The sequence below is a fragment of the Rhyacophila brunnea genome, unplaced genomic scaffold (genome assembly GCF_057557595.1).
Source record: "Rhyacophila brunnea isolate RB1 unplaced genomic scaffold, BYU_Rbru_1.0 scaffold_15, whole genome shotgun sequence".
In the NCBI taxonomy this organism is placed as follows: domain Eukaryota; kingdom Metazoa; phylum Arthropoda; class Insecta; order Trichoptera; family Rhyacophilidae; genus Rhyacophila; species Rhyacophila brunnea.
In genome coordinates this window covers 14,560,658-14,575,230 of record NW_028232806.1, presented here as the reverse complement: position 1 = coordinate 14,575,230, position 14,573 = coordinate 14,560,658, and the positions used below count along the sequence as shown (strand labels likewise).

Here is a 14,573-nt window from a genome sequence, read left to right as displayed (position 1 = left end):
GAAAGAAGTTGGCTTATTTATATATAAATAGAGCTTTTCATATATTAGATAATTGAGTTTTTATTTTAGAATGTTGAAGAATTTTTTAGCCGGGTGATTTTTAGGAGGTGATTTAGAGGGTTGGGCGTAAAAATATTTTATGCAATAGTCTCTGTAACGAGACTGACACATTGAAAAAAGTAAAAGAACAAATTTTTCACGGTGACAGCTCAAACACAAATATCCAATAATTTATTTCATTTTCCTGAAATAATACAATAAACCTGAATTATTGTACCTTCTGTAGCAAGCATTACTGTAGTAGAAATAGAGTATTCAACAAAAAATGATTGACAGTAAACAATTACCAAATTCAAACTATTGCCAAATAGAATCAAAATATCAATATTGAAATGTAGTTAGAGATATACTATATAAATTAATGAATCTATATATGCGAATAATAATAAATTAAAGTAACAGTATAATATGCTTTAGTAATATTTTTCTTTTGACATTCGTTTTAAATTTTATCTGTCTGCCTATAATAAAATGTTTGTTCCATTTTTTTTTTTTTCAACCGTGTCCGATCCTGATAGGATCATATGGGCCTCCACAGAGTGGAGGTTTGTATTGACAAATTTTGTTTTTTTACGAGAAATGGATGTCAGCCACTTGCTCAACCTATTAGATCCATACCTTGACACACACAAATCGAAAAACAATATGTGTACTTGCCAGACCAAATTTTATCTGTCTGCCTATAATAAAATGTTTGTTCCATTACCTACACTTAACTAAAAAATTAATAAAACTACTTAATTAATAGAAATATACTATTTTGCTAGTACTAATATCGTAGAGTTTCATCATGATATCTCAAAAGTATCTAAAGATAACTCATTTCGAGTAGGTTAAGTGGTTACATAGCAGTGATAGAGTAGTGAGTTGAGGTAGAGAAGCGTGCTTATATTCAACCGTTTTTAATTGAGCAGGTTACTGGCGTAAGTCTCTAAAGACACTGACTAGATATTCATATAAATGAAACCGCTAGATCGAGGGCCACGTCAATTTCAAACGTTGTCGGTATCATTGATTTTTAAAAATGCAATTCGAATCCGTCTGATTCTTTATTCTGTTTATCTGTTCACTTTTTATTTTCGCATTTTACGAGGACGAAATGCTTGTGTTATATTTATTTCTAAAACTGAATAATTGAAAAACAAATAAATATGATTAAGTACCTTCCTACAAATCTTTATTTTTAATCTATATCTGCTATCAAACAGACATTAATTTATGACATACCCGATAATTTTATTGATATTGATTAGGATCACACCATTTTTTGTACAAAATTTTATTACTTACTATTTACATTTTTTTTTAACAAATATTGGAAAAGGTTATCGCAAACGTCTCTTTTTAAATAACCATGGCCTTACTTTTTCGTCCAAAGTGGCTAAAGAGTTAATTAAATTGTTAGTAGCTTACATATTATTCGCACTTATGGTATTATTGAAAAAAATCTCGATTAAAATTTTTAGGTGAAGTGTGCAATTAATTATAATCCTCTATTTTATATCTTTAATTTTCTTTATGGCAAGATGTACTTGTGTTTTTTTGTTGTTTACTATTTCCTGAGGTACTTAGGGGTTAATTTCATGATTATATTATTATCATCTACACAGAGTTCTGAGGGTGCATCGTTCGTTTTCTAATATTGGGCAGTCGTTGATAACATACCACACAATTTGAGATGTGCAGCCGTCATATGGGCAGCAGTCATCGTCGCTCAATTTAAATATTTTTATATCGGCTCTCAGTGCTCCGTGGCTTGTTAGTATCTGTGTGAGTTCGTGTCATGTTTTTATCTCCCTGGTAAATGTCTATATAATTATTTTATTATAATATATAACAATGTAGTTAGGTATACAATGTTGTTAGCCTAAGTTAATAATTAATTGTCTTTCTATTCTTCCCAGATATCTTGGGTGAGACGACGTGGAGAAGACTTTGTCCTCTTATCATCAGGTCGTTTGACTCTCGCAAGCGATGGTCGTTGGTCTTTGCAAGCAATTCCTCAAAATGGTGACTGGAAACTACAACTGAGACCTGTCGCTGCGAGGGACCAGGGCATTTACGAGTGCCAAGTATCTACTCATCCACCAATGGTGCGGCAAGTGATTCTAACAGTCTTGGGTAAGTAGTTTTTAGTATGATTATATATAATTATTCTCCCAATAGATTTGTTTTAATTAAAAAATAGTCTGCTAAGGGCGTTACATACTAACATTTGAAATGCATTGTATTTAGTAGGTAGTAGATTTTTTATTATGTGATAAACTTAGTTCCAAATTCAAATAACGGATGATTTATATCGATTTATTTACTGCTTATATTTTTTTATTTTCAAAATATTATTATAACATTATCATCAGCTGTTCTTGATCCACTACTGGTTGACGACCTCCGCTAGCCACTTCAAATCTTCTTTACTGCCACTTACTTCCATCAAACTTTATGAGTTCGTCTATCCAGTGCATTTCAGGTCATCGCTGAGATCACTTAGTGCCACTAGGATACCACTGAATGGCATTTTTCCAATAGATGTCCACTTGCCAAGCGACATGTCCAGCGCATTACTATATTAAATATGATAGAGATCGCTAAGCAGATAATTTTTTTATCTGCTTAGCGATCTCTATCACACCATGTACTCTTGTCTGCCTTATCAATCGGTTTCTTTTCTGGTATTTCCGTGTTGTACCCAATATGCATCTTTCCATGCCACGTTGGGCAACTCATATTTTTTTCCTAGATCAAGGAACTATGTTTCACATGCATACGTGAGCACTAGTATTACACATTGGATGAATTGAACACTTTAGACACAATGAGAGGTCACTTTTGAAGATAGCTACTATACAAGTGCTATTTAATATTTTTTTTAGCCGTTCTCTCACGGCTGAAGATCGTGATCACCTTGAAATTATGTCATATTTTGAGTGACCTAGACTTTCCGCCCCTCTTGATCCTCTTCTTCTCTCAGGGTAGATTAAAAGCTGCCTCCCGTCAGCTCATTCTCTGCTTTGCCCTCTCTGGAGGCTACCCAAAACCACCAGTCTCTCCAGATTATCCCGTCTGCACCGAACAATATGTCAAAAATATAATATAATTATATAATATTATGTATATATTTTTATTATGCACCGAAAATTGTATACTATTCAATGTTAATAAACAGTGTTCTAAAATATTTCAAGTCCTTGTGTCAGTAAAATTATAGCCCGTTGATCAATGGTTATAATAAATTTCTCAAGCCTACACTTACCACGTTAACAAATTCATGCACTGTTAAATAATAGTATGTTTACCATCTGCATAACATTGACGTATGTAAAAGCTTTGTGATTAACTATCATAATGTTTCGCATCTAACGCATTCACTAAGCACTTTCGATCAGACATTACAAGAAACAAAAATAAATATTCGCATTATTAAACACGCGTTATATCATTAAATATATAATCGTAAACGTAAATATTGTAATGTTTTTAGTTTATTAAAAATCTTTCGTATTAAAATATTGTACTTTCGAAATGACCTTGCAGAGAAGTTCGTTTATTAAGAAATTAATGTTAGATTTGGGGCTTTGGAAGTTTAGCGTTATCATCGGAATAAGCGAGGTGGATAACGCTTGGAACCTATGTCATTTGTACTTTACCAACATTAATGGGTCATTTATTAGAGCTCAACTTTGAAATTTTCAGTTACAAATTTGCATATTACGAAGACAAATTTGCGACAAGGCTGTCATCAAAGTTTTATAATAATAATAATAATAATCGGGAGGGCTTTGTCTCTCTATCTCCCTTCTCCAACCTTGTAACGTCCGAGGCTTCCACCAACAAATCAGTCGATTTAAAATTGTTGTACCGTTAATTATTTTATTCTTGCACAATGACTATTAATAAATGTTAGCTATTGGTCTACCAAATTATAAGCAATATAACTTTGTAAATTCAAGAATAATATTTTTAAAAAAATACAGTATATTACTATACTAAATACTTTATACTACCACGATTTCGTATAAAGCTCAAATTACATTGACAGATTCTTATGCCAACCGTTTGGCTCGATCGTCTGACACGATCACCCTCTATCGTGAAGTCATTTCGAGTCGTTCCCTGAGGTCGTGACCAAATTGGAACAATTCTTATTTTTATGTATTCGTGTCGAAGAACGTAGAACCTAGAACGTACGTAAATATCACAATTTAAACTTAAGCTTCCAAGAGTGGCCGCGAGCGTACCATGTCTTGCATTTTAGATTACTGCTGTCTGACTTTATTTAATATTTCAACAAATAATAATAATACAAAACAAAAATAATATAAATATAAACTCGTTACTTGTCAAAATTTCATTTGTTGAACTACTTATAATAAATTGTGTACACTAGCAACTGAGCGTATTTTATGAACCAATCAAATCAAGCGCCAACACGATCGAGTTAGTAGCTGAATCGATCTGTGTAATTTTAAAGTTGACGATTGTTCGTGAATCGTGACGATTGTTGTATCTGGTTGGATCTGTAATTCTGCTAGTGTAATAGGCCTTAAGCAAGCACAGTGTTATGCTATTTCTCTGAGCTCAGCGCCACAGCCCGCGCCATCTAAATGAGAACTGCAGCACCTTCTGTTGTATATAGCTATTTATAATGTAAAGCGAGGGTGGGTTAGCGACAGTGATGGAATCCATCACCCGTGTCACACGGTCGCGGAATGTTACAATAACGGGCGGCATCCGGAGCACATGTCCCAACCACGCCTTTTTGCGATCACGTACATTACCAACGACTCAAGTGTCAGTTCACAAACTGAAATGTTTTCAATGTAATCATATCAGTGTACCCCAAAATATCGAATTTTAAAGCTCAAAAGTAAAATATAAATCAATTTATTATTAAACTTTTGGCTATTTAAATGTGGATTGATAAAAATCAGTATTCATTATAAAATTGTTCTATGATTTGTATAAAATATTATTACATACTTCAACGATCGACTCGAATTCACGTTATGAAGTTATTTTCTTATGGTTTCTAATTATAAGGTATTACAATTCGGTTATGAATAGGGATTGCAATACCGAATGAAAAGTATCGATACCAGGATTTCGGTATTTCTTATTGAATACCGGTATTCTTTAAAAAATATAGAAAATAATATGGAAGTATCTATCAATAAATAATACAGCTATAAAAATTTATTTAAAACATTGATATTAGATATACAGCAAAAGTACCTTAATAATATTCTGTTAACGTTTGAAAATAATATATACATGTGATAAATTATAGAACTGTTGATTTTAACAAATTCATTGCAAATATTAAATTCTTTTTCCGAAAAGTAAATAATATGTCTGCACACTAAATTACGAATAAACCGGTATTTTGGAAACTTAAAACCGGTATTTCGGTATCGATAAATCCAGTAATACTGGTTTTGAAATACCGGTATTACAATCCCTTCTTACGAAGTCGTGGGTCTCGAGCTCAATTTCACGGTCTGACAAATTCTCTTGCTGTTTTCCAATATGTGTATGGGCCCAGAGTATGGACCCAATAAGTAAGTGGATAACGTTAAAAAAACATCTTCGTGAGGCAGCCAACATCAACATCGGATTGTAGAGCCAATAAAAAGATGACGGAAAAGGTGTCTAATAACTGAAAGTAAACTGGTTAACAAGGAAAAAATTGTAGCAAATAATCGCTGTCGAGCTGATTATTACAATATTGTAGCATCTTTAGCATGTTAAGGTATCATAAATGATTCTAAATATCAATACGGAAGCGACAATGAAGAGATAAATCATGTTACTTGGCAATGTCTGAATTAATATGGTGAAAGACGAAGGCTCTTTGAAAATTTATGTTGTCAAAATTATCAATTACCACTTCATCTTGAGATGTTTATAGCTCAACCAAATATCATAGAGTTTTGTACATCAAAATGTTTCTGATAGAATGTAACCTGCAAGTATAAATTATAATACTACTTGGTTAAAGCTAACTTATAATATTATTTAACTATATATTATAAATAATAATATTATAATAATATATTCATCAATCTTTTATAAATTAGCCTCTGCTGAAACTTTGCAACTAAAAAAAATTAAGCACTTTTTTCTATCTCTATATATATTAAAATCTCGTGTCATGATGTTTGTGGTCGAGCTCCTCCGAAATGGCTCGACCGATTTGTTTGTTAGGTATGAGAATAGGTCAAGTATATTTCATACCGCTAGGTGATTAGGGTATCTCTATCCAGAAAATTTTTTCTTTTATTTTTTTGAAAATTTCTTTTTGTATTTTTTTTATTATTTTGCATCAAAAAATACTTATAATCCCAAATTTTCATTTTCCTACCTCCACCCTCCCACTTTTTAATCGCGATTTTATTATTTTTGTATGAACAAATTTAACCGTCGTTCGTATTTCAAACAGAACGAAATTATTTATGTTGTTGAATGACAGATGGCGGCTTTTCAAAATTTTCTACGATTTATTTTAATTTATCTATTTTTATGTGCGTGTATTATAGTGTACAATGCCATCAAGACGCAAGGGGGGATTTTTGGGCCGTCTAACGAATAAAGCAACAAACATGCGAAATATTAGAGCAGAAAGAACAGACGAACAAATCCAACAAGATAACAAAAACGTGCATGTAAGCATGTCGCAATTGCGTGCATCCCAATCACAAGAGGCACGAGCTGAACGAAATCAACAACGACAATTGGAACGGAGCCAAGCGCACCGGTTCGTAGTTAACACACGCAGAGCAAATGACCGACAATGCCAACAAGTACATCAAACATTTACATCCGCTTCGTTCCTTCGTCTAGCATTCGAGTACGAGCCAGATATTGAATATTCCGCTTATCCGAAAGTACTGATTGGTGCTATGGACAAAGAATGTCCCCATTGTCATGCGCTCAAATTCAAACATGAGTCAGCCGGGATGTGTTGCGCACCAGGAAAAGTGCAACTACCAGAAATTGAGATACCACCAGAACCATTGAACGGCTTGCTCATCGGCACGGTTCCAGATTCAAACCTGTTCCTGAAGTCCATTCGCACATTCAATTCATGCTTCCAAAAGACTTCGTTCGGAGCAACAGAAATAGTTCACAATACTGCGGCAAATGGTCGACAATTCTATTCTACGTTCAAAATCAAAGGCCATGTATACCACAAAGTAGGCTCATTGCTGCCAATGCCAAACGAACCACATAAATTTTTACAAATCTACTTCATGGGCGGTGAGGACATCAATCATGTGGATGCACGTTGCGGCTACAATCGCCTCAATTCGCCTAATGCCAGGCGCATCGTCGGCGAACTGGACGCCCTGTTGAATGAGCACAATGAATTATTGAAATTCTTCAAAGCACACATGCACGAATTGCAAAGTGACAATCACGCTATTGTCATCAATCCTGATAAAACACCAGCTGGAGAGCACGTGCTTCGATTCAATGCGCCTGTTGTTGACGACATTGCTGGAATCATGGTTGGCGACCGCACATCGACGCGAGAAATCGTGATTCGAAGAAGAAACAATAATCTGGAGTTCATCGCTGACACACACTGTTCATACGGCGCTCTCCAATATCCGCTAATTTTCTGGAAGGAACAAGACGGATATTGCATAAACATTAAACAACGAGATCCTGTCACAGGTAATTCATTCATTATGAACATCATTACTCATTTTGAATTGAGAAAATGAATGGTTGATGTTTTTTTGTTCTTATCGGCGGTCATCGTCTACAGCGCTCTATTCCTCTTTCTGGCATATATCCCATCCCCGCACACTTACTATACATTCGTTATTTTTTATTTAACAACCAAAATATTCACTAGAAATAATTTATATGGCAGAACAACGTTTGCCGGGTCAGCTAGTAATAACATAAAAGTGTGAGAAAGTCAAATAATCCGTTTAAGAAAGGATGAAAATTACAAAAATAATTAATAACAATATTACAAAGTGAAGTAAAGTGACACGCATTTTTTCTTTCATACTCTAGGCTTTAACATTATTAGTAGTGCGGATAACATGACTAATATTCTCATCAATATTAAATTTGTATGAAATTCGCACATCGATCCATCAATATATTGGACATACCCACTTACTAGGTTACACGAAGAATATATTAAATACATTCATGAAAATATTGATCGGCTTTTTAGTCTGGATAATAGCTTTTTTAAAACAATATTTTTTTAAATAGACAGCTGAAGATACGAGATCAAGTAAAATTATAATAATTGTACGTGTGTAAGAAATAATCCACAATACAATACTGTCCATATTCTTCATTCGTCTTCGTCGTCACCCTCGTGGCTGATGATCATCATCAATCTGAAATTGGTACTATGACATTCTAGATCAGCTTTCTCCAGTTTTCTCTATTCTCTGCAAGCCTTGTGGTGAATCCTATAGGTTAATTTATAGATTCATTCACTTGATCTTTCAAATAAAAGTAAAATGTAGTATTTGCATTGGGCCGGTACATAATTCATTACATGTCATGTTAGTTTTAACCATGTGGTCTTATAGTTATTATAATATAGGGTTATCAAAAATAATAAAAGATATATATTATTATATTTATTGATTATATTTATATATATATTTGTCGATTGTGTCACGAGCTGTATGGTAAATTGCACAATTTTGTTGAAACCACATATTATCCAGATCAAAATAGTTTAATTCATGCCAGAAAAATGAGTAATCAAGCCATTTAACTAAAAATGAGCTTCATCGCTGTAGATGATTTTTTAAGAAATAATGTGTCTGTTTCAAGTTGCTCTAAAGCCAGCAAAATTTCAACGCACCAAATGATCATTTGGTTTAAGGTTTTGTGTTGATTTTATTTTATATGACTTCAAATGCAAATATTTATGAAGAATATTCCATGTAGTACCATAAGAAAGTCTAAGTTCTTGAGAACTATGCGTAATTAATTTTCTAGATTTTAATCCATACTTTGATTTAGAACATCGATTTTTTCAGCAGTACGTTTACATTTTTGATGGGTTGGATTATTAACATCGTAAAAATTGCCATTTTACTTTAATTTTCTAATTAAATTATGAATATTAATCTCTGTAAGTCGATTATTTTGATCACAAATTCAAGATCAAAAATAAAGAAACGTAGTTCAAATAGATTCACAATTGTTATAATACATTTTATTAATTTGTATACGCTGTAGAATTATGTATCTTTCTATTATAATTTGTTAAAAAATACTGAATACAAATGTCAATTTGGTGGCAATCAGAAAAAAAAATACTGTTATGACTTTTTAAAAATCTATTTAGAGTACTAATTTAGTAACCCGTTACTTGCAGATTATATTATTCTCTCAGAAACATTTAGATACACAAAAATGTTTCGATGTTTGGCTGACCTATAAACATTTTAAGATTACGTTATAATTATTGATAGCTTCTATTTTTTAAATTGCCAAAGAGCCTTATTCTTTGATTATTATAATATTATAGTGGACACTACCGATAAACGTGATTTATTTGCATTATTAGCTGCATTGTCACTTTCGCATCTTTTTGATATTGCTATTAGTGAATACAACTACCACCCGATTACAACAAACAAAATTAATGCAATTTTGAAGATGACAAACAATAAAAATGTGTATTTTTTCAGTAACAAAATACATAATATTATGACATACATACTTACATTGAAAATTATGCCGTCAGGCCTTTGAAAAAACAAATATAAACATGACAAACAAACTGATATGCGTAACGTATATTATCTGAAATATTCGAATTCCTTTGAGTCTTTGTAATTTAGAGATTTCTTGAAAGTTTTCAATATTTTTTATTGTAAGTCGATTGTTTTCCTTTTTTAGATACGAGTACCTACCTACCAGTTGTTATTTATTTATTTATTTATAAAAAGAGTATTACGGCATTACAGCTATTGGCCAATGCGCCATAATACATAATAAATATAAATGTATAAAAATATCTTAATTACAAATAAAAATGAAAAGACAGCATAGCATGTGTAAATATTAATGAAATATGATAATTTATACAATTATAAATTTAGCCTATTTAATACGTCCACAAACATTATATAGTTAATAAAAAACAAATCAACCTTTATGGTGCCATCAAATAAGCTAATTGAGATATAGTATATAATAAAGATAATTTTCAAAGAACCCACCCCAAGATATATTTTATATAACAGGGACACTCCAATGCCATTTATTATTACAGAATCCTTATGAATAAATCAACATTTAGATGAGGCTGGAAATTTAAGGCTACCGGAAGATATTGAGATGTAACGCTCAAGGAGAATAGTACTCACAAATTCGTGTAATACTTATTTATACTGCGAAAGTGTAGCAAGGTAGAGTCCGACAAATACCTCAGATTCAGACAAAATCTCTGTCGGCACAAGACACGATATTACGAATGTACTTTGATATACATGCTGAAACGTTGTACTAAATTCACAGTCAGTTTAACTTACTATAGCGTGTTCATAGTCTAATATTGTATATTATTTTTTTTACTGAATACATTTATTTAAATGTATTGACTCACTTTCCATTTTTATATATTTTGAGTGCTACGTACATTATACGTAAGTATCATTAGGGTTAAGTATTCTTGAATATGCCAGTATTATTTAGAATCCTCGTAGATTTATCCATAGAATAAATTTGGATCGAGTCCAAAATAAATTCAACAGAACATACATATTTATTCCTTACGCTAATGATATTCAAAAGAATATATGCTATCAATGCAATGTCTGTTCACCAGAAAAGTAATTGCTCTTTTAAAGTATTTCTTTTTATTTTTTCATATATTAATTGGCAAGTATTAATTTACATATTTCCACCAGTATAACTCGTAACTTTGTGGTCTCTATGCTATCCCATCGCAGAATGGATGAGATGTTTGATGATGCTGTGTATCGTGCAATCAGCACATTATTTGATGGCACCATAAAGGTTGATATATTTTTGTTATTAGGTACCTACTTATTTTTTATTTTATACTTGTGTTTATTGTTGTCATAATTAAGTAATGCTTCATTTATTATTCCATAGTTACTTTTTATAATTGTATGTCTTATGGCGCATTGGCCAATAGCTATAATGGCGCAATACTCGTTTTCTAAATAAATTGACATATATAATAATACAATATATTACTCTTTGGTATTGCTTAATGACAAATAGAATGCCCCCATTTAAGGCAGGAACACCATGTATTATGATTTTTTTATCCAAACATCAAAAATGGCGAATGGAGATAACTGCCTCTGGCTCCGGAAAATTATTCCAGTAAATACTTAACTGGACATGATGGATTCGCTGTCAGCCTGTGTTATCCATTCAATGTGTGCATGTGTGGAAAAATACAGGATGCAAAGCACATCCTCTGGGAATGTCCTAAAATGTGTACGAAAAACGAAAGGCTTCTTAAGTCGATTCAACCTACTGTTGATCCCATCGAACCACCCGTCTTGGTCGCCACAAAAGTCAGTTTTAATGCATTTATATTGTTAACGTAAAGTTTTACGTTTTACCAAATTTGTTTGGCAGTTTTGTATTAGCAATAAATATTATTACTTACTATAATTTTTAGTGCTTCTCTTTCCTATGGGCACTTTTGAGTGTCTGGAAACCTCAGTCTTGTGTAACTACTCCTGAGACATCCCCGGTCATAAAAAAATTGATTCTTCACATCAAAACGTACGGTCCCGTGTTATGCCCGATTGCCACCGGATGTGATGCGAAGCGTATGTACTAATTAACTTCATTGTCCAATAACAATTATTGTTATTATTGGAAATACAGGCCAGTTTTGAACGTCGCCACCTACAACATCATTCTCCACTATCTCCACATTATGCCTTGAATCGAAAACAAGATAGTCAAAAGTCTTCTTTCAAACCATCCAGCAGCAGTCATGGTGATCAAGTGTGTCGTCATTCCTCCGAGTTTTCGGACGTCCGACCTTTTACTCAGCTCATTAGATACTACAATTGGTGATTAAATTAGTCCACATTCACAGATTTGACCAAGAACTTATTAGTTTCTGATAATCCGTGGAGAACAAGGTCCATTTCTTAGCTACGAATAGCAACGACAGCCTCACGTGAATTTGTACAGCCATATTTTTGTTTTCCTAGATAATTGCCCAATAACAATAGTGACGTTCATTAGAGTTGCTAAGTTGTTTGGACTCTATATACTTAGCAAACGGTATTTTCACTACATTTCAGTAGAGGTGCTTTTCAAAATAACTGAAGCATAGTCGTATTTGAACGAGAAATATATAATATCGTAATATATCTATATTATATATATATATATATATATATATATGTAAACCCTTTCAATGACGGTAAATCTTGAAAGCACTCGATTGTCACGGTACAGTTGCTTGACGCCGAATTGTAATAATATATTTTATACCTTATGAAATCTTATTAATTTTCTCTTCTGAACTAAGCTCAAGTGCTAATATAACAATGATATTAAATCCTTTTGATTGGCAGAGTTTTCAACAAACGGAAACGAATAAAATTATATTATTTAATGTTCATATAAGTATAGGCCGAGCTTTTGTAGACTTTAATTTGGGATGATTGCGGATGTGGATGCTGAAGAAGGATGGTTTAAGCTGGAGTCGATCCAGGCACTAACCTTGATGTTATTTGGCTTTATCGCTGGAACAGATCACAGATCATGCACTCACGCACTAGTAGGCAAATGGTTAAGGTTATCGTTATTCGTATATTAGTTTTTAAATCTTTTATTTTAACAGTCAGATTGCGAATATAAAAAAATAAGAAAAATCGTTAATTTAAATAATCAGAAATTGGTCAGAAAATAAACTGTTATGATTAATAGTACTTCTGGAAATTTGAGAAAGTCAATTTTTAAAAATTATATATTGCAAAATCTGCACCAATTGTTGGCCATATCTTTGTTAGAATACTTGATAATCATGGCTTAAGTGTTGTTTCGGAGCAATCAAGCGCTGCATCGACATCCATTTGATTTTTCTGTTTCGTTTTTTTTACGAATAGGTATATCCGAAAAGTTTTACTCACCTATTACTATGGCAGTTGGCAAACGTTTTGAAAATACGTGTTGTAATAAAGTGAAAAACACACTATTGGTAACACCTTCTTAGTTAATTCAGAAATTTTATAGATCTTATAAAAAAAATACATAAAATGTTGAACTAAACAGTTTGCGACAAATGATTTATCTCTTCGGCCGGACGTCAAAAAACTATAGGGCAAGGGATATTCAAATGCTTGAAGAAAATATCAGTCTCCTCTACACTAAATACACATAATCGCCTATCTTTTGAGAGAAATAATGATGGATAATTGTGATAAAGGAAGAAAGTACGTCAAAAGAGTAGGTTCATATTCCAAATATCATTATATATTACCAATATATTTCAAAATATCACTATTTTCACTATGGGTCGAACTAAAATCATCCTGTCGTGGTACTCTGATGTCTCTATTTGATAATATAATAATAATATTTTATATTTTTAACAGATTGAACGTTTACTTGATGGTTCATAATATTTTTTTAAAAGGTATAATATATCACTTCATATATTATTCATCGCTATATTGGTAATAATAAAATTATATTATATATAAACTCGAATGCTAAATTTGTATACTGACTTATAAAGTTTAGGTACTATATAATTTATATAAAATTATAAATGGTAAATGCCTTATAAGGTTAGATAAATACTGTATACTATATTTATAATTTTCCAACTCCATATTTACTTTCGTATTATCAACATTCTTTCATTGGAAACTCAAAATTTTTGTTAGTTAAAAAAAACTATTTTCCTTCTTTTTTACACCAACAAACAACATTTCAAAGTATAATTCTTGAGAGTTTTCTTAGGGTAAAAATATTATATAAGATATACTCATATATTAATATGTACCTATATATATTTATACGTCATGTACCTTAATTTTTCTCGTTAAAAACTGTTTTCCCATTTCAAAAAAGGGCATGCCTTTTTTTCTTCCTTTGCTCACTAAATATAAATAGTTTTCAGGCTTCAATAAAAAAAGACCTCAGTAAACATCACGTTTCAAAGCGAAATGCTTACTACAGTGTTACCTTATGTAAGTTAAGGCAATCTTAATAAACAATTTGGTAAAAGGCGTTGAAGTTTTACAGCCTTTCCATGGCGGTTGGCAGTGGGTAACTAAGATTTAGACTGATGAGAAAATCCTTTGTGAGCCAGCACGAGGAAGAACGAAGTTATTTATGTATTGTAATATTGCTGGAGAAATAATAAACAATATTGGGATTTATATTTGAATAATGCAGTTTTTATCACATGATAGTAATAATTATTTACTGTACTAGATGTATAAACAATACATTCCTACACTTATAGTTTATAATACTCGTAGCTGCAGGTATTTCTAGAATATTGTGTA

At 32.1% G+C, this 14,573-nt stretch overlaps 1 protein-coding gene across 1 annotated transcript in view; it reads left to right on the top strand.

Annotated features, from left to right (window-relative positions):
• LOC147074942 (lachesin-like) overlaps positions 1 to 14,573 on the top strand; it is a 187,487-nt gene that overhangs the window by 84,600 nt on the left and 88,314 nt on the right. The window contains exon 3 of the mRNA XM_085943277.1: positions 1,965 to 2,181. Coding sequence (XP_085799403.1) covers positions 1,965 to 2,181 — 217 coding nt within the window. The remainder of the gene's footprint in view (positions 1 to 1,964; positions 2,182 to 14,573) is intronic.